Source organism: Onychomys torridus, chromosome 22, assembly GCF_903995425.1.
Source record: "Onychomys torridus chromosome 22, mOncTor1.1, whole genome shotgun sequence".
Classification (NCBI taxonomy): domain Eukaryota; kingdom Metazoa; phylum Chordata; class Mammalia; order Rodentia; family Cricetidae; genus Onychomys; species Onychomys torridus.
Window position 1 is genome coordinate 31872190 of NC_050464.1, and position 25255 is coordinate 31897444.

General features: G+C 51.2%; 1 protein-coding gene across 3 annotated transcripts in view; it reads left to right on the plus strand.

Moving 5' to 3' along the window:
- Rph3a (rabphilin 3A) overlaps window positions 1-25255 on the plus strand; it is a 79996-nt gene that overhangs the window by 50345 nt on the left and 4396 nt on the right. The window contains exons 6-20 of one of the 3 annotated variants that reach the window (XM_036171616.1): window positions 4752-4881; window positions 6621-6707; window positions 8674-8821; window positions 10411-10449; window positions 10532-10693; window positions 14025-14111; window positions 14554-14613; window positions 15445-15636; window positions 17807-17886; window positions 19570-19644; window positions 20507-20616; window positions 21350-21476; window positions 22680-22736; window positions 23307-23461; window positions 24375-24456. In XM_036171616.1, the coding sequence (XP_036027509.1) occupies window positions 4752-4881; window positions 6621-6707; window positions 8674-8821; window positions 10411-10449; window positions 10532-10693; window positions 14025-14111; window positions 14554-14613; window positions 15445-15636; window positions 17807-17886; window positions 19570-19644; window positions 20507-20616; window positions 21350-21476; window positions 22680-22736; window positions 23307-23461; window positions 24375-24456 (1591 nt within the window). The remainder of the gene's footprint in view (window positions 1-4751; window positions 4882-6620; window positions 6708-8673; window positions 8822-10410; window positions 10450-10531; window positions 10694-14024; window positions 14112-14553; window positions 14614-15444; window positions 15637-17806; window positions 17887-19569; window positions 19645-20506; window positions 20617-21349; window positions 21477-22679; window positions 22737-23306; window positions 23462-24374; window positions 24457-25255) is intronic. The other 2 variants (XM_036171617.1, XM_036171618.1) reach the window with 2 other exon arrangements.

Consider the following 25255-nt stretch of genomic DNA (forward strand, 5'->3'; position numbering starts at 1 on the left):
ACAAAGGTATCCAGACATAACACCCCCAGCCTCATATTCACAGCCTAACAGATTCTGCACTCTGGCTTGGGGCCCCTTTCCCACTTAGCAGATTGAGGCGAGGGTTCACATGAGGTCCCCCTCACCTCTTCTGAAGCAGCATTTGGCAGGGGGGTGGAGCTGGAGTCTGTGCATGGCTCAGGAGTGGAGCATCAGCCTTGCACATATGAGGTCCTAGGTTCCATTCCCAGAACCAGAAAAAAAAATCAGTGCAGGCATGGCCAAGCACTCAGGCAGTACAGAGTACATAGAGAACTCCTTTAAAAGAATGTGGGTTCCTGAGTCTTGCTCTGAGCCCATAGACCCATCTTCCAAGCATTAAATGTGCTCCCTGGAGGATCGAGATGGGTCATGGGTTTGGGGAACATTTGCTCAAGGCTGCATGATTGAACATGGATGTCCAGGCTTAGCTGGACTGGTCACCAAGATGGCGCTGGAACCTGATCATGAGAGCTTTGTCACAAAGCTGGGTGATTGACAGGCAGTGAGGGAGTCCCAGTGAGTTCCAAGCTCTCCTTCTGAGACCTGGGGGGAACAAATAGTTCTGGCATGAAAGGACAGAGTGCTGTGTCACTAGGCTGTGAGCCTGCTGGTCACAAATGGTGGCATGGTTTTGACCTAGCCCCTTGCAAAATTATGTCTTTGGATTTGAAGTCTCTGGCTCTAGGGGCCTTCTAAGTAGGCCACATTTGGGGCTGATTGGGAGAGTGTCCATGCAGGTGGATATGAGATGCCTTGCTCATACCCTGAGGTCTGGGCCAAGAAAAAAGGTGGCCTGCTACCTCACACCCATCTCCTAACCGTTCTGACAAGCGCTGGGGATATCAGGACACAGCCTTCATTCAGTCTGTAGGACTTGTAAAGCCTCTCATGCATGCTCAGGAGACCTGCCTTGGACATATGGGGTAACAGGCCTGCAAGGGGGGTGCTGGAAGGACCAGGAATTCAGGCAGGGCAGTTAGAATGCGGGCTTGCGGGCTGGAGAGATGGCTCAGAGGTTAAGAGTACCGACTGCTCTTCCAAAGGTCCTGAGTTCAATTCCCAGCAACCACATGGTGGCTCACAACCATGTGTAATGAGATCTGGCACCCTCTTCTTAATAAATAAATATTAAAAAAAAAAGAATGTGGACTTGCAGGAGGGGGGGCAATCTACGCCCTTGTTCTTCAAGAAGAGGCAGAAAAGCAAGAAACTCCTTTAAAATGTTCCCCAGTGAAGCACATTATTGCAGATTGGCCATAGCTGTGTGATCTTTGCAAGCCTCTTACCCTCTCTGTGCCGTGGCCCCCCATGATAGACTGATTCTATTGCTTATTTCTGAAATGCTCCCTCAGCCAGGTTCCTATGTTGAATATTTGCTCTCTGGATGGGGGAGCTCCTTGGGGGGGGGGCTGTGGAACTTCCCAAGATAGGGCTTTGATAAAGGAAGGGGGTCACTAGGGGCCAGTGGGGATCATACCCACCCCTGGTCCCTAGGGCACTCTGCTTCTTCCACACACTCCCACTGCCGCAGATCAGATAGCTCTTCCCTTTTCTCACCATGATGGACTGAGTGAGACCCTCAGAAACCGTGAGCCAAAGGAGCGTGCCTCCCCCTAAGGTGCGTCTGTCAGCTGCCTCATTACAAACAGTGAAAAGGGACTGAGGCACACGTGAGATTTTTCAAATTTCCTGGCCAGAGCAGTGGAAGAGGAAGTCTTGACAAGAAGAAGGTCACCCGTGCATTCCCACCCCTCACCCCCCATAGCTGTCCTCACGTTCTCACACTGTACAGTCCGACTGCACAGAGAGCCATGCTGGCTCACCTATTCCAGACTGCTTTGAAAGATTTTTGAGTCCAAAATCACCAAAGATGACTTCATCCAGCATTCCCAACTAACAGAGATGAATGCAGGCTGGCTCAGAGGAGATGGGGTGCAGGGCTCTCAGAAACTCCTGTTACCCCCCACCTCAGCTGACTCTGCAGAATCCCCAGGGCACCAAGAGGCACCATTTGGCCAACACTGGTATGACCGCTATTTTTTGGATGAAACTGGACTGTAGGGAGCATAGCGGGGCTGAAATCCCAACATCAGGATGCTACGCTAAGGGGGTTGTTTGTTGGGTGGTTTCTCTCTCTCTCTCTCTCTCTCTCTCTCTCTCTCTCTCTCTCTCTCTCTCTCTCTCTCCTCTCTTCTGTCTCCCTGTTCATGTGCAGGTGCACATGCACATGGCCCGAGGACAGTTGGTTATGATTCCCCAGGAGTTATCCACTTTGTTATCCAGGCAGGGACTCACTGGCCTGGAGCCCTCCAAATAGGCTGGGCTGGCTGGCCAGTGAGCTTCAACGGTCTCCCACTTCCTTGCTGTGGTTACCCACACCCAGTATTTTTAAAAACTTAGATTTCTAGAAATTAAGATCATGTTCTCATGCTGGCAAGGTAAACTCCCCGTCAACTGCACAATTTCCCCAGCGCCTGGTATTTATGTTGTTGTTGGTTTCTTTGGTGGGGGAGGTACATGGGATAGCCCTATGTATCAGGCTGACCTGGAACTTGTAGCCCAGGTTGTTCTCGCACTCATGATCCTCCTGCCTCAGCCTCCTAGATGCTTGAATTGTAGATGTGACTGCCCTGCTCAGCTGCAGGGCACAGAAGCAGCTGAGGTCATTGTGTGCAGCTCAGGCCTTACCAATGACTGAGGGGGCCATTGGTGTGGGAAAGGCATGGGAACAGGTGAGGGCGAGGTTTGGCTGTTTGAGTGGTCCCCGGCACTGCTTGGCATATTGCTCTGTGTGTGGCAGTAAGGGACATGGCCTGGGACAGATTGCCTGAGTCTTGATCTCACTGCCTTGATCTCACTTAAGTGGCCCCAGTAACAACTTAGCCTCAGTTTTCTGAATTGAATATGGGGACAGGAATATGGAGGATCCTCACAGGGTACCGGGGTGCTGGTAGGATAAACTCAAGGCAAACTGCAAACATCATGTAAGAAATGCATGTGACTTCCCCATGTTAGTGGCCCAGTGCACAGTCAAATGCAATCATTTTTTCCCATGATTATGGGGCTGGCAGAAAGCCGGGCCCACTGCTGCAGCACACCACCATGAAAGAGGAGCACACCATGGAGTTTCTATCTTCTAGTAGGAGATAAAAATTACAGGGAGTTTTTGTCTAGTTATTTAATTCATTATTTTCTTTGAGACAGGGTCTCATGTTGCCCAGGCTAGCCTCAAACTCACTATGTAGCTAAGGATGGCCTTGAACTTTCTGATTCCCGTGCCTCTGCCTCCCAAGTGTTGAGGTTATAGGCATGTGTCACCACTCCTGATTTATGTGTACTGGGAATAGAACCCAGGACTTGGTGTATGCTAGATAAGCACTCTACCAACTGAGCCATGTCCCTGCCCAGGATGGTTTTATACTGAGTCTCTTCAATACCATGGCAAAGGAAAAAATTTCTTATGTCAGGGATCATGGGAATCCTGGAGAGGTCGGAAGGTTTGCTCAGTAAGCTGATATGGAGTGTTGACCTCAATGCCCATCACAGGGCAAGTGCACCTCAGGGGCAGCTACGTGCCACCTTGGGTATTCTAGGACCACAAACTGCTGCCGGGCTTCACTTACTTATTGCCTCTGTGGGTCCATAGGGATAGTTTCTGGGGAGAGGTAGCTGCTGCTGATGCTGGGCATGAGTGAGCCTGAGCTCTGCACTGCCACCTCCTGGTAGTGAAGGTGTAACCTGGGTCACAGTGGAGGCCACAGACTGCTCTTTGCTTCTCCCTTGGAGGGACTCAAGGGGGAAGCACCAGAACATGATTTTTAAGAGCCAGAGGGCTCTTGGGCAGAGTCCACGTTTAATGGCTGTGTGCAGGGCTGCCAGGCGACCCTTGGGAGGCTGTGGTTCCCAGGTCCTTCCAAGGGTTCTATCACCCACTGTTCATGGTGGAACGGCCAAGTGCCAGTGCCCTGGCTCCTGTATCTAGAAAAGGACAACAAGCCTTTTGGTTTTGTTTGTTGGCTTGACATTGCTTTCATTTTGTTTGAGACAGGCTCTCACTCTTATAACCTTGGAACACAACCTGACCTGGGACTCAAAGCAATCCTCCTGCCTCTATATCCCAGGTGCTGGGATTGTAGATGTGAGCCATCTCACCCAGCTAGACCAGTAAATCTTTGGTACAAGGAAAAAGGGCATGGAGAGGCCTTTAAAACTGGTAGATGATATGTCTGAAAATCCAGATGCCAAAGACCCTCCAGGGTGCCTGCAGGTTTGGTGTTTACACCCATTGCTTCATTATCCAGCTGGAGCCCGGGCCAGCAGCATTAAGCGGCACTGCTTCCGAGCTTTATAGAAAGTTCTGCCTCAGACCCATGTTTCTGAATCTGCATTTTGGCAGGTGCCTGCAGTAAGCTTAGTTTGAAAGCATTTGTTCCAGATGCCTGCGATGCTGGCCAAGTGCAGGTGTGTCACATTTAGCGAGCCGACTCAGAACTCTGATAGCAGCTCCCTGGAAGAGGCCTTGTGAGTTAGGAAAGGCCTGAATCTGAAGCCATTAGCACAGATGGACACTGAGGGGTCTGGACTTGGACTGGGCTCAGACATTCTGAAAGGGATGTAGCCGCCATCAGATTTTCAAGAACACAGACTCAGAGATAGAGGGCCTCACTCTTCTTGGGACACATGGGGAGCACCGGGTCCTGGGGGCCCTTACTGTCCTGTCTCTGCTCCAGGCGCCTGGTGGACCGTCTGGAGAACATGAGGAAGAATGTGGCCGGGGATGGTGTGAACCGCTGCATTCTGTGCGGAGAGCAGCTGGGTATGCTGGGCTCTGCCTGTGTCGTGTGTGAAGACTGTAAGAAGGTACCAGCATCACACTCCCTTCCTTTCCCGTTGGACACATGCATGGGGCAGAGGGATGTGGGGGTTTAGACTGTGGATCTGGAGTCTGAAGGATGGAGCTTGGCTTCTGAAGAGCAGTTGTAAGGTGTGAATTCTGCAGGATTCTCAGTCTCCCAAGGTCATCTGGGTCCTGGTTCCTTCCAGTGAAGGCCTTTATGTCCCCTTAGAGCTGAGATCAATAAAAGATGAACTCAGGAGTCTGGAGCATGAGGATCCTGGCTATGGGTTAGTTAGTATGTTAGGTGTGTGGTCTGAAGAGTATGCTGTGTGTGTGTGTGTGTGTGTGCGCGCGCGCGCATATGCATGAGCTCACACATGTATGCATGTTCCCTTAACATGCATCAAGCCACAAGAGACTTAGATAGCAAAGGCAGGCAAGAGGCTCAGCAGGTGAAAACACCTGTTGTACATGCCTAGGGACCTGAATTCAATCCTGAAACCCTGGCAATGTAGAAGAGAATGCCACAGAGTTCTCCTTTGACCACACATACTAAAAAATACACACTAGTTAAAAAAAAATAAAATTTATTTTTTAAAAGAAAGACCTAAAAAGCCTTTCTCCAGCCAACATGGACTCCTTGGACTTTAAGAGCATTCCTGGGGCTGGAGAGATGGCTCAGAGGTTAAGAGCACTGGCTGCTCTTCCAGAGGTCCTGAGTTCAATTCCCAGTACCCACATGGTGGCTCACAAGCATCTGTAATGAGATCTGGCGCCCTCTTCTGTGTACATAATAAATAAATAAAATCTTTTTTGTTTTTTAAAGAGCATTCCTTCAAGCAGAGAAGTCCCCCATCCTGAGCTCTTGTCTTGCTCCCCTAAACTATGAGCATCCAACCCTTCCAGAACAGAGACACAACTGTCTTTGGCTCACTTGATTCCACTCAAGGGAATTCAGTGATTCACCCAGCTAGAGATACCCATCCCGGGCTGGGCATCCTGCCCTGTGATCCAAGCAGCCTATAGAGTATAGTATTGGGCTAGCTGGGCATGGTGGCACATTCCTTTAGTCCCAGCATTCAGGAGGCAGAGGCAGGTGGATCTCTGTGAGCTGAAGGCAATCCTGGTCTACAGAGTGAGTTCCAGGACAGCCAGGGCTACACCAAAAAAAAAAAAACCTGTCTTGAACAAACAAATACAGTGTTGGGGAAAGTTCATGTGAAAGATGATGCATGATAACAGTTACCTTGATAGACAATTTTATGCACCTGTGGGTTTTCCTGTTCATCCTCAGCCAATGGGAAGCTCACCCCAAAGAACAGTGTTCCTTTGTGTTGTCTGGTTATTATTCAGCCATTGTCTACTGGAGTGGGTGGGCATGTAGTCATGGCTAAAACTGTCTCAAGTCTTCTGGGAAAAGAAAGAAGCAATAAACAGAATGAATACACTGGCTTTTCTTAAAAATCATGCCAGTGGCCTCTTCTAGGTGGTGGGTGAGAACCCAGGCTCCACAGGATGGATTCTTTGAGAGACCTCTTGGGAAAGAATCCATCTCTTGCCACTGGCAGCAAGACCCAAAGTGAAACCTTATTCCTACTGGCCTTGCTTTCGGGAGGAAGTGAAAAGGGGTTCTAGTTCTTTGGATCCCCCAAGAGATCTTGAACTTCATTACCACCCCTACACCCCTCTTGCCTGTCCATAGTCCCCCAACAGCTCACAGCATGCTTCACCTGTGTATGCTCTGGCTGTGTTTTGTCCACAGAATGTCTGCACCAAGTGTGGTGTTGAGACCTCCAATAACCGCCCACATCCAGTATGGCTCTGTAAGATCTGCCTTGAGCAGAGGGAGGTGAGTGGCCAGGCCTGTGCCTGGATGGGGGAGTGGGGAGCTGTGGGTGGTGGCACTTAGAGACTTGGGGCTTGTCCTGGCTCTTGTGTCTTCAGGGTTTGGTAGGAAAGAAACTAGCCTAGAGCTGGGGAGGTAGTCAGAGTTCTTGCTTAATACACATGAGGAGACCCAGATTCAATCTCCAGCATGGCCTGAACTGGGCATGGTGGTGCACACCTGTCACCCTAGAACTGGAGAGGTGGGAGCAGAAGGATCAGGAGTTCAAGGTCAGCCTCAGGCACATAGTGGAATTGAGGCCAGCCTGGACCCATGAGACCCTGTCTAAAAACCTAACAGGAATGAATGGCTGGTGAATCGGCAAAGTCTCTTTTGGGGCCACTATGGTCTTTTCCTTCCTCCTCTCTTCTCTTTGCCTCTTTATCATCACCCTCCGATTTTCCCCTCCCCATCCCTGTCCCTCACTTTATGAGTCTCCCTCCCCACAAGTCTCTTCTTTCTCTCTCGGTGAGTGTAAGTATATGCACATGTATGTGATGGTGTGCTACCCCAGATATGAACCTATGGCATCCAGAGGTTAACATCAGGTATCTGACATTATGGTCTCTGTCCTGTGTTTTGAGTCAGGTCTCTCACTGAGCCTGGAGCTCATGGCTTCAGCTAGGCTGGCTGGCCAGTGGGCCCCTGGGATCCCCCTGCTTCTACCCCCCAGCACTGGAGTGACAGGCACGCACTGCCCAGATTTGAGGTGGGTGCTTAGAGATCTGAGGTCAGGTCTTCCTGCTTACCCTCCACCCACTGGGGGTCCCCTCAGCTTTTCTCTGTCCTTGCCCATTGTCTTTCTCATCTCCCTGTTTTCTGTTCCTCACCCTCTCCCTTCCTCCATGATGGTTTATCTCTTCACTTCTGCTTCCTTCTCTTCCTCCTACCTCATCCTCTGCCTCCCCCATCCTCCTTCCCTTTTCTCTGTCCATTTTTCTTCTAGAATCCTTCTCTTGCCCACACCTGCTTGTGTTATTGAATTCATCCCCAATCGGCACAGTTTCTTTACCATTCGCCCCCCCCCCCCATTGCAGATTCTTGCCTTGGAGACATTATCACCATGGTCATGTTTTCTCTCTTCAGCCTCAGGACAGCAGGACACACAGGGAAGGTTTGATGAAGGTGCTATTTATGGCAGAGTGGGGGACACCAGAAGTAGAGGGGTAACCTCCCAATATGAATGATGGCAGGGCTCTGAATCCACCCCCTGGTCTGAACTGAAAGAGGAAGGAGGGCACAGTAGCCAGGAAGACAGGTAGAGGGAGCAGGGGGTCATCACCACCCAACAGCAGGGAGAGAACCAAGGGGGATAGATACCATGACTCCCCTCTCCACATCTGCACACTCCTCTGGTTGTGCTCCTGATCTCATAAGCCAGAAGACCAAATCATGGAAGCCCTGTTATTATGTGCCACACTGGATAACCCTGTAGGGCTATAGCAAGATGAGAATGTGGGGATCTTCCAGATGTTCCCATATTATCTTGTCTAACCTGAAGTCGTGATAAAGGCCTGGGGTCTTGAAGAAGTTGTCAGGGAGTAGATAATCTGTTTTGTCTTCTTTAAGGCAAGGTCTCATGTAGCCCAGGCTGACCTCAAACCTGAATTCCTGATCACCCTGCCTCCAAGTATTGAGGCTTACAGGTGCATCCCATATTACTTACATCAATTGCAAGGCCATAGTTACAAGTTGGCATTGAACCCTCCTCTTCCTCTCTCTGGCTGTGAGTTATCGGATTGATTCTTGACATGGCACACATTCAGCTTTCTCTATCAATAAAATGGCCATCAGGTTTGTGAGGCTGGTGAATGGAACAGATGTATGTGGCCACTGTCATGGCCATGAGCTACGGGAGCAAAGATAAACAAAGATTAAAAACTGGCAGTTGGCTGCCATGTCTCCCACACCTGCCTTCCTCCCTTCCCAGGTCTGGAAGCGCTCAGGAGCATGGTTCTTCAAGGGTTTCCCAAAACAGGTCCTTCCACAGCCCATGCCTATAAAGAAGACCAAGCCCCAGCAGCCTGCTGGTGAGCCTGCCGCCCCGGAGCAGCCTACAGCCCGGGCTCCAGCTCGAGGTAGGACAAAGCCAACCCTTTTCAGAACTTTAGACAGGTCCCAGCCTACTGGTCTACCTGGGGGTGTCTTAGGAAAGTACTTGTTGCCAGTCAGCTTCTGGCTTCTTGTCTAGGACTCCTTAGCCCCTTCACAGTTTTCCATGAACCTTGTTTGGGAGGGTATCACAAGGAACTTTCTAGAAAAACCAGCTTGCCAAATGGCTTTGCTGACTTCCTTAGTGGGAAATTGAAAAGCACAAAAGAAGAAATTAAAATTAGGAATTGGGAGAGCCCCCCCCCCCACTCACCTGAATACCATGGAACCTGGGGAACTTGAGCCTGCTAAAGAAGATTTCCTGGTTTTCTTGTGTTTCCTCCTCTTCTTCTCTCTCCCTTCTTTTCTTTCTTCCCCTCCCTCCTCCTTTTTCTTCTCCCTCTCCTCCTCTTCTCTGTCTCCTCCCTTCTCCTCTTTCTCTTTCTTCCTCTCCCTTTTCTTTTTATTCTTGGGAAGAATCTTATGGAGCCCAGGATACTCTGGAACTCCCTTTTATCCGAGGATTGGGTGACCTTGAACCTGAATCTCCTGCCTCTACCTCCCTAGTGCTGGGATTATAGGTGTGCGACACCATGCCTGATTTTCATTTGTGTCTCTTCTATCGACTGTAAACAATTCTGAAACTGGACTAATTAAAAGTGAAAGATGAATAGAAATGAAATTAGCAAAAGAAAATTACCAGCACTATTAATATCATGGCTGTTATCTGAGTTTGGTTATTAATAATTAACATGATCATTAAAAGAGAGAGGCAAGTAGGAAGAAAAATGACTCCATTAAAATCACATTTTCACTGGATAGCACCACTTGGACTGGCCAGACAAAGCCCTTGTAATAATCCCAATTAACACTGGATGGCATGATCCAACTTGAGCAGCAATGCTGAGCATCATTTCTCAGAAGTGAGCTAGAGACATGGGCTCAAATCTCAGCCCCTGACCCACTCTCTCATAGGATGACTTCTCAGAGGCATGGCGCCTGGTGCCAAAAGTTTTCTTTATGGAGTGACATGAGCCATTTCTTCTTGTAGAGCCACCAAGTTGTTAACAGACACTGTGTCCCTGAGGAGTGTGCAGTCCTACCAACCATCCTTCCTTCTGGTCACCGTTCTTCCCTCTGCTGGGAGTGTCCAGCCCACAGCCCACAGGCCACATACAGTCCAGGATAGCTATGAATGCTATGAACAAAACTGCAAACTTATTTAGAACAGAAGCAGAATTTTCAGTCTTTTTTTTTTTTTTTTTTTTGTAACATGGCTGTGTGGTGCTTGATTGTAGATTCACAGATAACGATGCCGTGTTATGATGTCAAAGGTTGGACAGAACTGCTGGTCTAGGCAGAAGAGTTGGCTATTATTGGGTGGTCTGTGCTTATGACTTCACATGCAATAAGGAAATGTGGAGCAAGCTTGAGGGAGAGGCTGGAGGGAAGCTTACTTAATGCTTCCGAACCTTTTCTCAGGAAGAGCGGCCCAGCCCCTTGTGGAGCTGTGCAGTAAGAACTCTCCACACACCAGAAAGTCAGCACTCTGCATTATTTCTCTCTCTCTTTCCAGGTGACATGGAGGAGAGGAGGGCCCCAGGTCAGAAGCCAGGTGGGTTCTGCCAACCGACCCCACTCCGGGACCCTACCCCTCCACTTCCCTCTCTCTGTTCAAGCCAAGCCTTTCCTTGCAGGCCCCGACCTCACCTCTGCTCCCGGGCGAGGAAGCCATGGGCCTCCCACTCGCAGGGCCTCTGAGGCACGAATGAGTACAGCTTCCCGGGATTCTGAGGCCTGGGACCAAGGTCACGGTGGGGGTGCTGGAGACACTAGCCGGAGCCCAGCAGGTGAGAGAGGTGGGCATGTGCTGGCTTTATTGAGTACCTACTGTATATGATGTTTTGTTCCCATCACCTGTTCTGGTCTATAGTCAAGGAGTCATAGAATTCTAGCTCCAGACATTGTAATTGTGATCTTGTGATCAAGCCTCTTCTTGCCCTAACATGGCATATGAAAACCACATGAGTTTTTGCTTTGTTTGACTCCCTAAAGAAGAAAGGCCACTTAGCTTTGAGCAAAGTGACTATCCATCTAATTACCTTCCCCTGTGGTTTCTGCTGTTGGTGTCAATGGGCAAGACAATGTGGCCAGGACATAACTGACTAACAGGTATAGTATCAGGGTCCAGCTTCTTGGGACCACTAGTAGATTATACTATGAAATGCCCGGTGGGAAGAGTCTTGGCCAATTGACTTTGAAAGCGAAGAGTGTTAGGCTAGGAACATTTGTTTCTAACAAACCTTGTCTGAGTCTTGGGACAGCATCCCTGTTTTTATAGTGGGGGACTGGGTCGCAATATGGTGGCTGAGTGTTCAGGACCCACAGTGATCTCTGGTATCAAACCCCCAACACATACAGACAGAGGAAGGGGTGAGAGAGAGAGGGAGAGAGGAGTTATTTCATTATGAGTCCAGGATGGCTTTGAACTCATGACCCTCCTGTCTTAGCCCCAGTCCCCGAGCACTGGGATTACAGGTGTGCACCCCCATTCTTGGCTTCTCAGTATTCACATCCTAAAACGTGGGTTTTAGCTCCCTCATCACTGAGACAGGACGAAGGATGTAACCTAAAAGGAAGAAAGATGAATTTAGCTCACAGCCTCAGAGGTCTCAGTCTGTCATAGAGGGGAGGGTGTGGCCGATCAGTTCACACAGCAGTGGACAGGAAGTGGACGGTTTCCTCCAGTGAGACCCCACCTCCTAAAGTTTCACCACCTCCCAGAATGTGCCACCAGCTGGAGGCCAGGTGCTCAGCGCATGAGCCTCTCTCTGGCTGTTGTGAATTGTGCTGTTATGAACATCTCCGACAAATATCTATTCAAGTCTTTGGAGAAGGTACCTGTAAGTGAGAATACCGCAATGTTGGGCTGTTCTATATTTAATCTTTTAAAGAAACCACCCTTCTGTTTCCTATGTAGTGTAGACTCCTTTTACATTTCTGTCAATTATACACAAGGGTTCCAGTTTCTATATACCTCTGTCAACTCGTGTAACTGTCTGGTTTGTTTAGCTGTTTGGTGTATTTGTTTGCTTGGTTGGTTGGTTTTGGGAATAGGGCTTCCCACTGTAGCTAGCCTGGACTGGAGTGTAGAGTGATCCTCCTACTTCTTTAAGTGCTAAGGTTACAAGCTCGAGACACTAAGCCCAGTGCTGGTTTCTGTTCACTCGCTTTTTATTTTTGAGGCAGGGTCTCACCATGTAGCCCTGGCTGGCCTAGAACTCGCTCTGTAGACCAGGCTGACCTCAAACTCACAGAGATCCACCTACCTGTCTCCCCATGCCAAGGTTAAAGATGTACATCACCACACTTGGCTGTGGGCTGGTTTTTAAGTACTAGCTATCCCCACCCCATGGGTGTGAGTCTGTATCTCAGAGTGGTGCTGTAGATTTGATTGACATTTCCCTAAAAGTCGATGGCACCCAGTTTTTCCCACTTGGATACTCCACAGAAATGTCTGGTTTGGCCCTTGGCCCGCCGTGTTTTAACCAGGACTCTGTTGCCCTTGGGCTCCTGGTGTTCTTTACATGGAAGATTCCAGCCCTTTGTGACTGGGTCATTTGTAAATGGCTTCTGTCCCCCTGTGGCTCACTTGCTGTCTTTGTGGATGCTATCACTTGATTTTCGGGACTTTGATTTTGATGAAGTCCAACTGGTCCTCTGCTTTGAGTGTCAAATCTAAGAAGCTGTGACATGAAGTTTGTCCTTTGTGTTTTCTTTGTGTTTGATGATTTAGCTTGTGTGCACATGCTCGTTCATGGGCATGAATGTGTGTGTGTGTGTGTGTGTGTGTGTGTGTGTGTGTGTGTGTATGCGCACGTGCGCACACGTGCACTCACACCATATGGGAGCATGCATGTTCCTGTGTGTGAGCACATGTACATGTGTGTGCATGTGGGTGCATGCATTGAGTGTGTGTATGTTTGATACATTTTCAGTTGGCTTTTCTAAATGTAATCAGTGCTTTTCATGTGTTGTTCAGCCTCCTGAAGGAAAAGGCAGCGTCAGGGCATCCCTGACCACACAAAATCCCCCAGAGTCAATGTCAGATGCACGGTGTGGTGGCACACACCTGTCATGTGACTGTAACCCCAGAGCAGAGATGGGGGGCAGAGACAAGCAGTCATGGGGCTCACTAGCCGCTGCCTGCCTGAGATGGAGAGCTCTGGGTTCAGGAGGAAACCCTCTCAAAAAATAAGGTGGAGAATGGTAGAGGGAGATACCCAGTGTTGACCTCTGGCCTCTGCATTCATTCCCCACAGGCAGAAATATACACGTGTGTGTGCACACAGGCACATGCACACACACACACACATGTATGCACACACAAGAGTATACACACATGTGCATCTATACAATCAATGTCCATGTCTCCTTATCTGGAAAGCTCCTAGCACCACCCACTCCATGTTGAGCTGACCTCACTGCCCGCTTCCCTGAGTTCCTGGATGGAAGGACACAGCCCTAGGTCACACCACTCCCCAAGTCGGCTTCCCCAACCTACTTCCGGGCGCGTGCCTCTTCACTCCATATGGCCCTTGAGCCCCTGAGTGCTCTCTCCTCTCTTCCTAGCCTATTCCAGGATTCCTGGTTGAATGCAGGCTGTCTAAGGTGCGCAGGGGAACAATCCATTAGTAACCCTAACTCCTCTTAGGGAGCACCTGCTCTGCACCGGTCACGTGATTAAACTCCTTACATGTATTATCTCACTTAATCCCATCATCCACTCACTGGGGGCAGGTTCTACATAAGCTCGCTACGTGGACCCATGCCCACAGGCCCATTATATTGTTTTATTTTGAGATAGGTTCCGGTCTTGTACTCACTCTGTGTCCCAGGCGGGCCTCAAATTTGCAAGCTTCCTACCTGAGCAGCTGAGATGACAGGCCTGCATCCCTGAGTCCCAGCTGACCTGTGCTTTTCAATCACCCTGCAGCCACTGAGATTTGCCCAGAGGGCCTAAGCACTGAGGGAAAACAAAGAAGGATCAGAGAAGGGCAGCTTTCAGTGGAGCCTCAAGAGAGAGAGAGAGAGAGAGAGAGAGAGAGAGAGAGAGTGTGTGTGTGTGTGTGTGTGTGTACACGCACGCATGCACATGTGAATTATGCTGTCTCCCTCCTCTTTCTGCAGGTTTGAGGAGGGCTAACTCAGTCCAGGCCTCCCGTCCCGCCCCGGCCTCAATGCCAAGCCAGGCACCTCCTCAGCCTGTGCAGCCAGGTACCTGTCATGCAGCCCCTATGTGCCCTGGTGTCCCCAAGCAGTGACTCCAGTGCCATCACCCTGCAGGACTGAAACAGGCAGAGGCCTGAGCTCTTCTTAGACCCTGGGAGTGAAGGAGGCCCCATGCTAAGGGCAGAACTGAGGTGGAGGCGTGGGTGGGTGGAGCAATCTATCCACTGCGAAGGGACAGGGCCTTGGTGGTACCTCTTCCACACCTTGGAGGAGGAATCAGGACTCAGAAAGATTTCCATGCTGAGGTTGGACCTGGGCTTTTCCAATGCCAGCCATGCCCCCACCCCACCCCACCACACCCCCCGACAGCTCCAGACATCCCAGGGACCTCTGCACACCATTGCCTCCCGTCCACCCTGTGAAATGAGGGAAGGACACACACCAGAGGTATGTCCTCATCACCACCCCCTTTTCTCTCCCCTCGCAGGGGCCCCTGGGGGCAGCAGGGCCGCTCCCGGGCCAGGACGCTTTCCAGAGCAGAGTGCAGGCAAGTGTGAACTGTCCCAGCCTCTCAGAGAACACATTTACTCAGCCTGTACCCCAAGACCTGTCTGATGAGGCCTAAGCAGCCCACTTTCCAAAACCCTGGACTGTCCACACTGACAAGCCAGCTCCTGCGGCCCAGCGTCCAGACTGCCTGGCATTCACTCCCTGCTGTGTTACTCCTGGCCAGTGACTAAACCTCTCTGAGCTTCAGTGTTTTGTTGTTTCTATGAAGTGTGAGTCAGCCTAGGACCTCCCTCACAGTCTTGTTGGGATGATTAAACAAATTAAACCAAAAAAAAAAAAAAAAAAAGTTAAAACTCAAAATCCAACCAACCAGCCAAACAAAAACCACTTTTTGTGGAGCCTGGTGTATGTTTGGCTCATGATAAGCAAACAGTGATTATTCCATGACCCACATGCAGGCCTCAGGTGCCTGGTTGTCATGGTTATGAGGTAGCCATGGTTTTTCATGGACCCTCATTGTTGAACGCAACTAATACTGTTTGCCAGAGAAGCACCTTTGGATTCGTAACTCCCATTCTGCAAATAAGGAAACTTAAGGCTCAGAGATGTTAAGTAACTGGCCCTACGTCACACAGCTGAGGTTAAGGTTCATACGGTCTGGCTGAGTCCACACCACAGACCGACCTCTGTGGGGTTTATCTTGCTTTTATCCAAATCAGCCCTGGGGCTTAGCTGTCACATGCAGGCTCCCAGACCCCTGATTCTGAGTGCAGCCTGGGAACCTGCATTCTGGAAGCTTCCTCCAGCCGCATTGCTACGAGACACAGACTCAACGCTACCTCTTCCCTGTCTCCTCTTGTCCCCACAGAGGCTCCTCCAAGTGACACTGGCTACCCAGGGGCTATCGCCCCAGCCCGGGAGGAGAGGACAGGACCTGCTGGGGGCTTCCCGTCAGCTCCCCACATGGCAGGCCCCTATTCCCAGGCGGCCCCTGCCCGCCAGCCACCACCTGCAGAGGAGGAGGAGGAGGAAGCCAATAGTTACGACTCAGATGAAGCAAGTAGGTGGCTCTGGCAGGGGAAGAGGGGGCATGTTGGGAAATGTCACCCAGAAACTGAGCTGGAGATAGGGCGGGAATGGGACTCTGAAGTCATTAGATGCCATCTAGTCGCTAACATGTCAACCCTCAAAATCCTGTGGTTCTGGGGATCAAACCCAGGGCCTTGGATGTGCTGGGAAAGGGCTAGGGCCAGCCACTCCCCAGTGCTGGGATGGCTGGTGAGCGCCACCGTGTGGTCAGTGATGGTACCACATGTCCTATTGGGGTAAAGCTCAAGGGTGGAGCATCATTGAGTCATTTAAAGCTCTGATGGGGTTTCTTGAGGTTCACCTCAGGTAGCCATCTGCCAGACAGAATTATCCGGCGGCCCACAACCCCCTCAGACAGGCATGAGTACCTGAGTCTAATGATGTATGTCTATCTGCAGTCACTTTTCCCTCGTGACTGGGATCCCTGCTAGATCATCCTTACCGTGATTTATTAGGCACCTGCTGTATCCCTCTTGAACTCAGACCCAGGGGGACACAGACACACACACAAACGGGCTTTTTCTTCATCTGCTATGGCTGAAGCAGCCAGGAAAGCAGAACATTTGGATGCTAGTGGGAGGCGGGGCCACCTGGTCCAGACCCCTAGCTTGTATTGCTTCCTGTGTAGGCTGATGGGTGGTAGGTAAACTGAGGCACCACAGGGAAAGTGCTTGGTGAACTGGAGACCGCCTTGATTGTGTCGGGCTGAGCACATATGAGGAATGGCAGTAATGTTAATACTAAGGTTGCAGGCCAAGAAAGTGGACACTGGTGGAGCTGAGCTCTGGGTGGGCCTCCCTTCCCACCAGGGCCATTCACATTCCCTAGTTCCTATCCCTAGGGAGTGGGGACAGGAATTCTCTCCTCTCAGTCTGCATATAGTCCCGGAAGTTAGGGTTTCTATGGCTGTGATAAACACCAGGATTAAAAGCAACTTGGGGAAGAATTTATTTCAGCTTACAGTTTGTAGTCCATCAAGAATGGAAGTCAGGGCATGAACCTAGAGGCCAGGACTGATGCAGAGGCCATGGAGGGACTCTGCTTACTGGCTCAGCCAACCTGATTTCTTATAGAGCCCAGGACCACCAGCCCAGGGATGACATCACCCACAGGGGCTGGGCTCTCTCCATCAATCAAAAAAAAAAAAAAAATGTCCCATCAGGCCAGTCTGGTAGGGTAGGGCCATTTCCTCAGTTGAGGTTCTCTCTTCCCAAATGACTCTAGCATGTGCCAAGTTGCCATAAAACTAGCCAGCATAGCCAGTGAGCAGAGGGGCTGGAAGCCCACCACAGGGCTCCAGTCACTTGAGGGTCACACTTTATGATATAGCAGTTTCCCCCTTTGACATGGGGGCTCTCCAGAGTCTGTGTGTGTGTGGTCTCAGGGAAGGGAGAGGGGAGCCCACCTGCCTTATCAGTCCCCGGGAGCATTCTGTATATGTCCTCCTCCATCCTTGTCCTGGATGCTCTTCTGTCCTCAATCTCCCGAGTGTGACCTCTGCCAGCCTCCAGGCTGCCCTGGCGTAAGCTCAGTCAGGGTACAGCTGGCTTCTCTCTGTTCCTCAATTGCTCAGCTTTGTCACCGACAAGGATTTCTTGACCTCCACGTGGCCTCAGCGGCTCCAGGCCCTAGGTCATCGGGACAAAAAGCAACAGGAGAGTCAAACTTGGAATGAAACACGCACTTTGCTTGGAGGTTGCAATCAGGGAGGGTTTCTCTAGGAGGTGACTTTTGAGCCAAGCTGTAGAGCGTGAGAGGGTGTGAGCCCTGTGAGCATGGAGAGAGCGCATTCCCAGCAAGAGGACCAGCAAATGCTGATATCCATGCATTCCTTCGGCATGCACAGGAGCAAGGCACACAGTAGGGCTAGGGCAGTCAATCAAGAACCCTAGTCCTTATCTTCAGGCCACTCTCAACCTGGCAGCGGAAGAAGTCACTAACTAAACACATACAAATGATTGCAGAAGGCTCTCAGGAGAGAGGTCTACCAGGATGGAGTATAAGACCAGGCCTGCCCTTCCTTTCTTCTGTGGTCCCAATACCTCACTGAGGCTGGACCCATTGGTGAGTCCCCAGGAAATGTTTGTGGATTGACTAAAGATCTAATGTTTTCTTGGCTCCCCCGTCGGTGTTGCCTGTAGCCACTCTGGGTGCCCTGGAATTCAGCCTTCTCTATGACCAGGACAACAGCAACCTGCAGTGTACCATCATCAGAGCAAAGGTGTGTGGGGACCCCCGGGGATGCTCTGGTTTTCCTAAGAGGCTCAGGGGACGGGTCCCAGTTCTGGTTCCTACTGTCTGTCACTGTGGCAACGGCAGAGATGTGAACAGGGTTGTCATCAGTCATAGCAGACTTCCTTGGGAGGACTTCCTCTGGGGATGGTCCCATGGCCGCTTCCTGGGAGTGGAGGCAGCTTGGCTATGAGGGTCACCTAGGCCACCCCCAGCACCCAGAGGGGTGCCACCAAGACAGCCTGACTTGGTGACTCCGAGTTTTCCGTCTCTCCTGCTGATGTCATTGTCCACCAAGGGCAGCAGTGAGGTGGGAACTGTGGCTGTGGTATTAAGGTCGTTGTGTGTGTGTGGGTGGGGTGGGGTACTGTAGCAGGCTGAGTGGAGTATGAGCTGAATTCCAGACCTTGGGGGACTCAGTGAGGTGGGGGGGGGCACGTGAACTTAAGTCTGGGATCCCGTGGGGAAAAACAACCTAGCAAGATCTGGACCAGACTCCCCTGAAGTGGATGCTGGCCCAGGACACCTCACTGTGTTACTTGGGGAAGTGGCTGACCCTCTCTGGCTCAATGGGGATGATAGTGGTGTCCTTCCTCCAAGGCAGGCTGGGAAAACCAAATGCTAAGTGGCTGGGTATCTAGGACAGTCCCTCTCTGTGCCTGCTGGCCTGTGGTAGAAATGAACAAACTTCTTTCACTTCTCAAATGCCCCAGTTTGGAGGATAAACAAGAATCAACATCCTTTTTTAAAGATTTGTTTATTTATTATGTATACATACATATATATATATACATATACATATACATATACATATACATATACATATACATATTATTATGTATATATTATGCCAGAAGAGGGCGCCAGATCTCATCACAGATGGTTGTGAGCCACCATGTGGGTGCTGGGAATTGAACTCAGGACCTCTGGAAGAGCAGTCAGTGCTCTTAACCTCTGAGCTATCTCCCCAGCTATGGAAGGCATTTTTATTAGCCCCATTATTCAGGTGGGTAAACTGAGGTCAGAAAGCAAATGCCTGGGGTTACAACCCTGGATACATGAGGCGCATCTTCAAAGGCAAGATTTCATTCATTACTCCCTGAACCCCACCGAGCTGTGGTTACTGTCGGCCCCGTCAATCAGATGAGCAGGTCGAGGTCACAGGTGGACTCCTACCTAGCCTGGGTGGGTGGAGAGTGTGTGAGTCACAAAACCTTGAGCATTGCTCAGGTGAACAAAGCCAGCTTAACTCATCTCAGAAAATGATGCTAAAGTTACTTTCTCTTGGCCTTGAGGAGGGACAGGCAGTGTGAGCCTCATCCTCCAAGTGGGGGAAACTGAGGCCTCAAATGAAGGCAGAGGTCAGACCCTGGATTCGGGAGTGTCTCTATCCCCAGCCACTCCTCTCTGCTGTCTATGCTGGGGTGCCCTCTCCATCCCTTTTACAATAGCCAGGGGCAACTGTGTTGAAACCACCCCACTCCTCCATCCAACAGTGTGGAACCAGGCTCAGAGAGGCATAGAAAGCTGCCCAAGGCTGCACAGCTAGGGAGTGGTATGTTGTTAAACTCTGTGCCTGATGCCAGTGTCCCTCTGTTCTGTCCCCACTGGGTGAGACAGATGCCATCCCCTGCTCTGGCTGACCCTCTTGTGCCTCCTCCTCCTCCTGCAGGGACTGAAGCCCATGGACTCCAATGGCTTGGCAGATCCGTATGTGAAGCTGCATCTGCTGCCTGGCGCCAGCAAGGTATGCAGCAGCCCCGGGTGCTGCACAGGCTTTCCTCCTCAGAGCCTGAGTCCCCAACCCATCCCACGACAGGCAAAGCCCTTATGGTGGGGAAAGAGGCAGCGTCCCCAGAACAAGACCCTGGAGCCCAGCAGGGCAGCAAACACACACACACACACACACACACACACACACACACACACACACACACACACTTTGTCTCATCATTGTCTTTGAGCTAAAGACATGCCCACCCCTGGCTGTGATTGGCTAGTGATGCTATGGTCCCTCTTCTTCCTCCAGCCCACTGGTGACTTTTGCTGACCATCAAAACCCAACCGTTCATTTACACATTAGTGTGAATTAGGACCATCCAGCTGCCTCTTGGGTTTGTAGGTGTATTTCTAGTCTTCTCTCCTAGAGTAAAATGAAAAACTTTTGCTACTTTTTTAAAAGGCTGAACCTGATGGCACAGCTACTGGGGAGGCTGAGGCAGGAGGGTCACAAGTTCAAGGCCTGCCTGAGAAACTTAGTGCACTCCATCTTGAGGTTTAAGTTTGTTTGGGGTGGGGGTGTTCCTCAGGGGGAGAGCACCTGCCTACTGCATCATGGCCATGGGTTCGATCCTCAGTGCTGTGGGAGGGAGGAGGGAAGACAGGCCGTCCCCTCTGAGGACTTTAGGGCCTGGAGGACACTTCCTGAGGACTTGGGAGACATCCCCATGTCTCTGCCTCAGAATGAGTGGTGTCATTTCTGCTATAAGCCATGTCTGTCTCCACGGGAGATGCCTAAGCTTCCTCACTTAAGGGGATGTTCGAGGAGGGTCTCCAGGTTCTCTCTACTGATGGATGCTTGCCTGTCTGTCTGTCTCTTGGACCTCTAGTCCAACAAGCTTCGTACGAAGACCCTGCGCAACACGCGGAACCCTGTGTGGAACGAGACACTGCAGTACCATGGCATTACAGAGGAGGATATGCAGAGAAAGACACTCAGGTGCCTGCGGGTGGCAGTGAAGGGTGGGACCAGCCCTTAGAAAACAGCAGGAACTGTAAATGCAGGAGGTGGAGGGTGGAGGATGAGTTGGGAGCTTCCATGTCCAGGTGCCCACAGCCATCAGCCTGTGTTATCCAAGCAGCCATGGAGCCATCTGCACATGCTCAGTACAGACTGGTGTGTGGGGGGGTATTGTTCCTCACTGTGTTTGGATGTAGAACCCACAGCTTCGGGCATGGCTAAGACTCACATGGGTGGTACCGATGAAGCCACAGAGAAGTGTAGATAAGCAGGCAGGGGTGTGCATACCTGTCACCCCAACCCTGGGAGGTTGAGGCAGGAGGCTCAGGTATTCTAGGCTGGCCTGGACTACATAGTGAATTTGAATCTAACCTGGGCTACGTTGTAAGCCATTGTCTCAAGACGGTGTGCACTGTGTGATCCTATTTACACAGGATCTAGTGAAGGTGTGTGGCCCCTTACAGGGAAGAGTGGGTCTCTTAGGGTAAGGGAGGGTCTAGGGAAGGACCCTGACTGAAGGCCCCCAGCACTGGAATGTTCTAGCTCTTTGTGTGAACAGTGGTTAGTTGGGATCATGAGAGGCATAGACCCCTCAGGCCGTGAACTGAGTCACTCACCAGGCTGCAGGTAAACCGAGGCCACACTCAGTACCTCTCACTCAGGTGCACAGGGGTCTCAGTATCTGTTGCTGTTTCTCTCTGTTCCACGGCAGGATCTCCGTGTGTGATGAGGACAAGTTCGGCCACAATGAGTTCATTGGTGAGACCAGGTTCTCACTCAAGAAGCTGAAGCCTAACCAGAGGAAAAATTTCAACATCTGCCTCGAGCGGGTGATCCCGGTGAGCCAGGGGCTGCCTGCCGCCTTCCTACTGGGCTTTATGGCTGTCAGGCAGGGGCTGTGGCCTTGCAGAGTGCCAGGCAGAGGTGGGCTGACTTTAGGGTCGGGAGCACATGGCTAGGGTCACCTAGAAACAGGGAGCCAGTGTTGGTGAAATTATTAAGGCCACTCCACATAGTTAAAAGGGAGGTTTATTTTGTGGGCTAACTTACAAATGAAGGGGTAGGTTGCAGGGTCTGGCAAAGGTATGGCGCAGTCTGGCGGTGTTCTCTGGAGAACTCTGCTCAGTCTACCTCCCGCGTCCAGCGTCCCAGAACCAAGAGAGCGACCTCCTCTTCCTCCTCGGTCTTCTGCTCCCTCCTCTGCCCCACCTAGTGGGCGTGATCATTACCGAAGCCTCAATGGGGGTTGGAACTTCCAGGCCAATGCTGGGATGGCTATCCACTACAAGCCAGCTTCTCTAGCTAGCTGACTGTGGCTCACACAGAGTAAGTCACAAAAGCCAATCCTGGACCTTGTCTGGTGGCAGCTGGTTCTTCAGGCTTCTTTCTCATTCTCACTTGATGAATCCAGCTGGTTAGGACAGGATGGCCATGTCTTCATCATCACCAGCTTCTGGGTATGCCTGTCTGGCTAAAGTGGACACGGCTGTCCCAAGACACAGAGGTAGCCAGGTAGGCAGGTGTCCGAGGAACCACCTCCTTCTACCTCACTGCACTGCACTAAGGACAGACAGGGGACTTGTCAATGTCCCCTCCTCCCAGCTGTCCTCATCTCTAAGGGGTGGAGGTTGAATTTAACCCGTAGTTCGCAACCATGCTTCTCAGAGCCTTGGGGTCCATCAGAAGGACCCCAGAGCCACACAGTAGAAACATCTAGTAGGCCAGACCCCAAGAGCCTGACTCAATGGGTACTTGTGGTTTATGTGTGGGCTCGCCGACACCTGGACAGTCTGCTGGTCCTCTCTGACCTTTGGTGTCCTCTTCTGTAAATTGAAGAATGCAGTAAAACTCACATCACACATGGTTGCTGTCCCCATCTTGACAGTTAATGCTGTGTAAACACTGGTGATTGGGAGTGTGTGTGTGTGTGTGTGTGTGTGTGTGTGTGTGTGTGTCGGAGAGCCCACCCTCGTGGCTCTGGGTCCTCCCTGGGCAGGGGGATGAGCCTCAAGCTTACCTTCCCATTCTGCCTCCTCCCACAGATGAAGCGTGCAGGGACCACTGGGTCAGCCCGTGGCATGGCACTCTATGAGGAGGAGGTGAGCTGGCTGTGGGTGGGAAGTGCAGTGTCTCTGCTGAGACTACCAGGGACCACTTTTCTCCTCTCTTCCCCCCACATCCTCCTCTCTCTTTATCCCACCATCACTGACCTGCTGGCTCATGGGGGAAGGGAGAATGTCCTTCATCCCCAGGGTCAGACCATGGGAAGAGGATACTTTTCCTGTTCTCACATACCCATGGCTCCAGGGCCTATTTCACGTGACTCCTGTTGCTGGGTCTACAGATGAGAACAATGGCATGCTCATCCCTTTTTGGGGACATGAGGCCAGTCAGGTCAGGGACCAGGATGGAGCTCAGCTACAATGAATGTTCCAGTCAGGGCTCTGCTCCCTTCTGACTCAAGCTGAGCTCAGCCCCAATGTGCATGCATGCGAGCCTAGCCTGGGGCATGCTGGGGGGGGGGGGGGGGGGCGTGGGGCAGCAGAGGCATCCGCTGTCCATGGTGCTGGCCGACCCCTCAGCCAGCCCTGGCTCTCCCGTCCTCCAATGCAACCTCTCATGTTACCATCCACATCTCTGAGCCCCACATTGCCTTTTGCCACACGCAGCAGGTGGAGCGAATTGGCGACATAGAGGAACGTGGAAAGATCCTGGTGTCCCTCATGTACAGCACACAGCAGGGCGGCCTCATTGTGGGCATTATCCGCTGTGTGCACCTGGCCGCCATGGATGCCAATGGCTACTCAGACCCTTTTGTCAAGCTGTGAGTCCAGCAGCACCCATGGGACATGAAAGGGGCTTTGGGGGTCTCAAACCCTGGGAGAGGGGGGATGAGGATGAGAGACCCCTCTAGACTATTAACCATTGAGACCCAGAGAGGGAAGGAATCTGCCCTAGGTCACACCCCTAAACTATGCCCAGCGCAGACTGAACATGAGGCTGGAAGCCAGCCAGTGTGATGCCTGCCACATGAGAACCCTTGTAACTGTCCCTTTCTAGAGTGATCGGCATAGTGATCCCACTTACAGGACCCAGGGGTCAGCTGCCCATGTCTCCAGTAGCTCAGATCTCCATTGCCAAAGAATTCACTATAGAAACACCCCAAATACCTCAGACTCAGGGTTATTCCAGCAACATTGTCAAAGCTACTCCACTGGTGACCACTGGAAACAGATGTCCCCACCCTGAGAGGGTTTTAGCCCTCTTTGCTCACTCCTGTAGAAAATACCATAAGAGCTTAAGCAGACTTGGTTGGTGGAATGTTCTTCAGCCATTCTGATCATTAGTGTCTGTCAAACCCTGCCCCCCAAAGTACTTGTTTTCACCCAGAAAATACTGATTGAGCACCTACAGTGAGGTAGGCACTGTGCTCTACTCTGAGAAAGAGCTTCCTGGCTGGTGGAAATGGTGGTGTGTGCAAAGGCCATGGGGTAGAGAGGAGGGTAAGGAGGTGGTGGTCAAGAGCATGATGGGAAAAGAAAGCTGGGGTGGAGCCAGGATCCAACCACATGGACACCAGGGCCATAAGAGGATTTTAAACTCCCCTCTGAGGTCACAGGAAGCCAGTGGATAGTGTTGAACGGCGGGATGACACAAGATGCTCAGAGCAGGGCCCCCACCATCCAAGGTGTCACCAGTGTTGGGTCACTTTCTGATACATGGGTGTCTCTTTCCAGCTGGCTGAAACCAGACATGGGGAAGAAAGCCAAGCATAAGACTCAGATTAAAAAGAAAACCCTGAACCCTGAGTTTAATGAGGTAAGTCTGCCTCCTCCTTTGGCGTACTGGTGGAGACTTCTTGCCTGTGAGAGATGTGAATCCCTTCCAGAATACTTCTTGTTACTTCAAAAGAGCATTTTGTTATCCACCGGCTTGAGTTATGTCCAGAGGAAAGGGGACAGACCGCTTGAGAAGGCTGCAGGGAGGAAGCTGTTTTCAGATACTGAGCTAAGTCACCCCCAGGGTCTTTCCCGAGCTGCGTGGACATGAATGAGGGCAGTGGCACCTTTGACCACCTCCACAGCCTCCCATCGAATCCCACTGAGCACTAGGTACTCGAGTGTGCTCCCTCACCTATGTTCTCAAGGCCCCCACCTCGGCTCAGACCATAGGATGTCACACTTGAACCATGGCAGTAGACTCCCAGCTCCCTCCTCCGGGCCTGTCACCTCCTCCATAGAAGAGCCGAAAACTCCAATCTGAACGTACCGTCCCCTTCTTAAGTGGCTGTACCACCTCGCACCTCTTTTCCTCCCTGACAAACTCCTATCCATGCCTCAAAACACAAAATCAGTGTGACCTCCCTGCACAAACTTTTCCTCTGTCTCCAGAGTCATCTGTCCCTCTATCTCATGCTGAACCCCTGCATCTCCATTACCCATAAGCCAGTCCGGTGCGAGGGGTGCAGGTGTCTGTCCCAGTGGTGAATGACTGAATAAGGAGGTATAAAGGAGCAGAGTTGTAACCTCACCCACCTGGACAGCCTCTCTCTCAAACGCCAAACAAAGAGAAAAATATACTCTCAAGCTGCCAGGAGATGTGGGCTGAGCTGGATCCC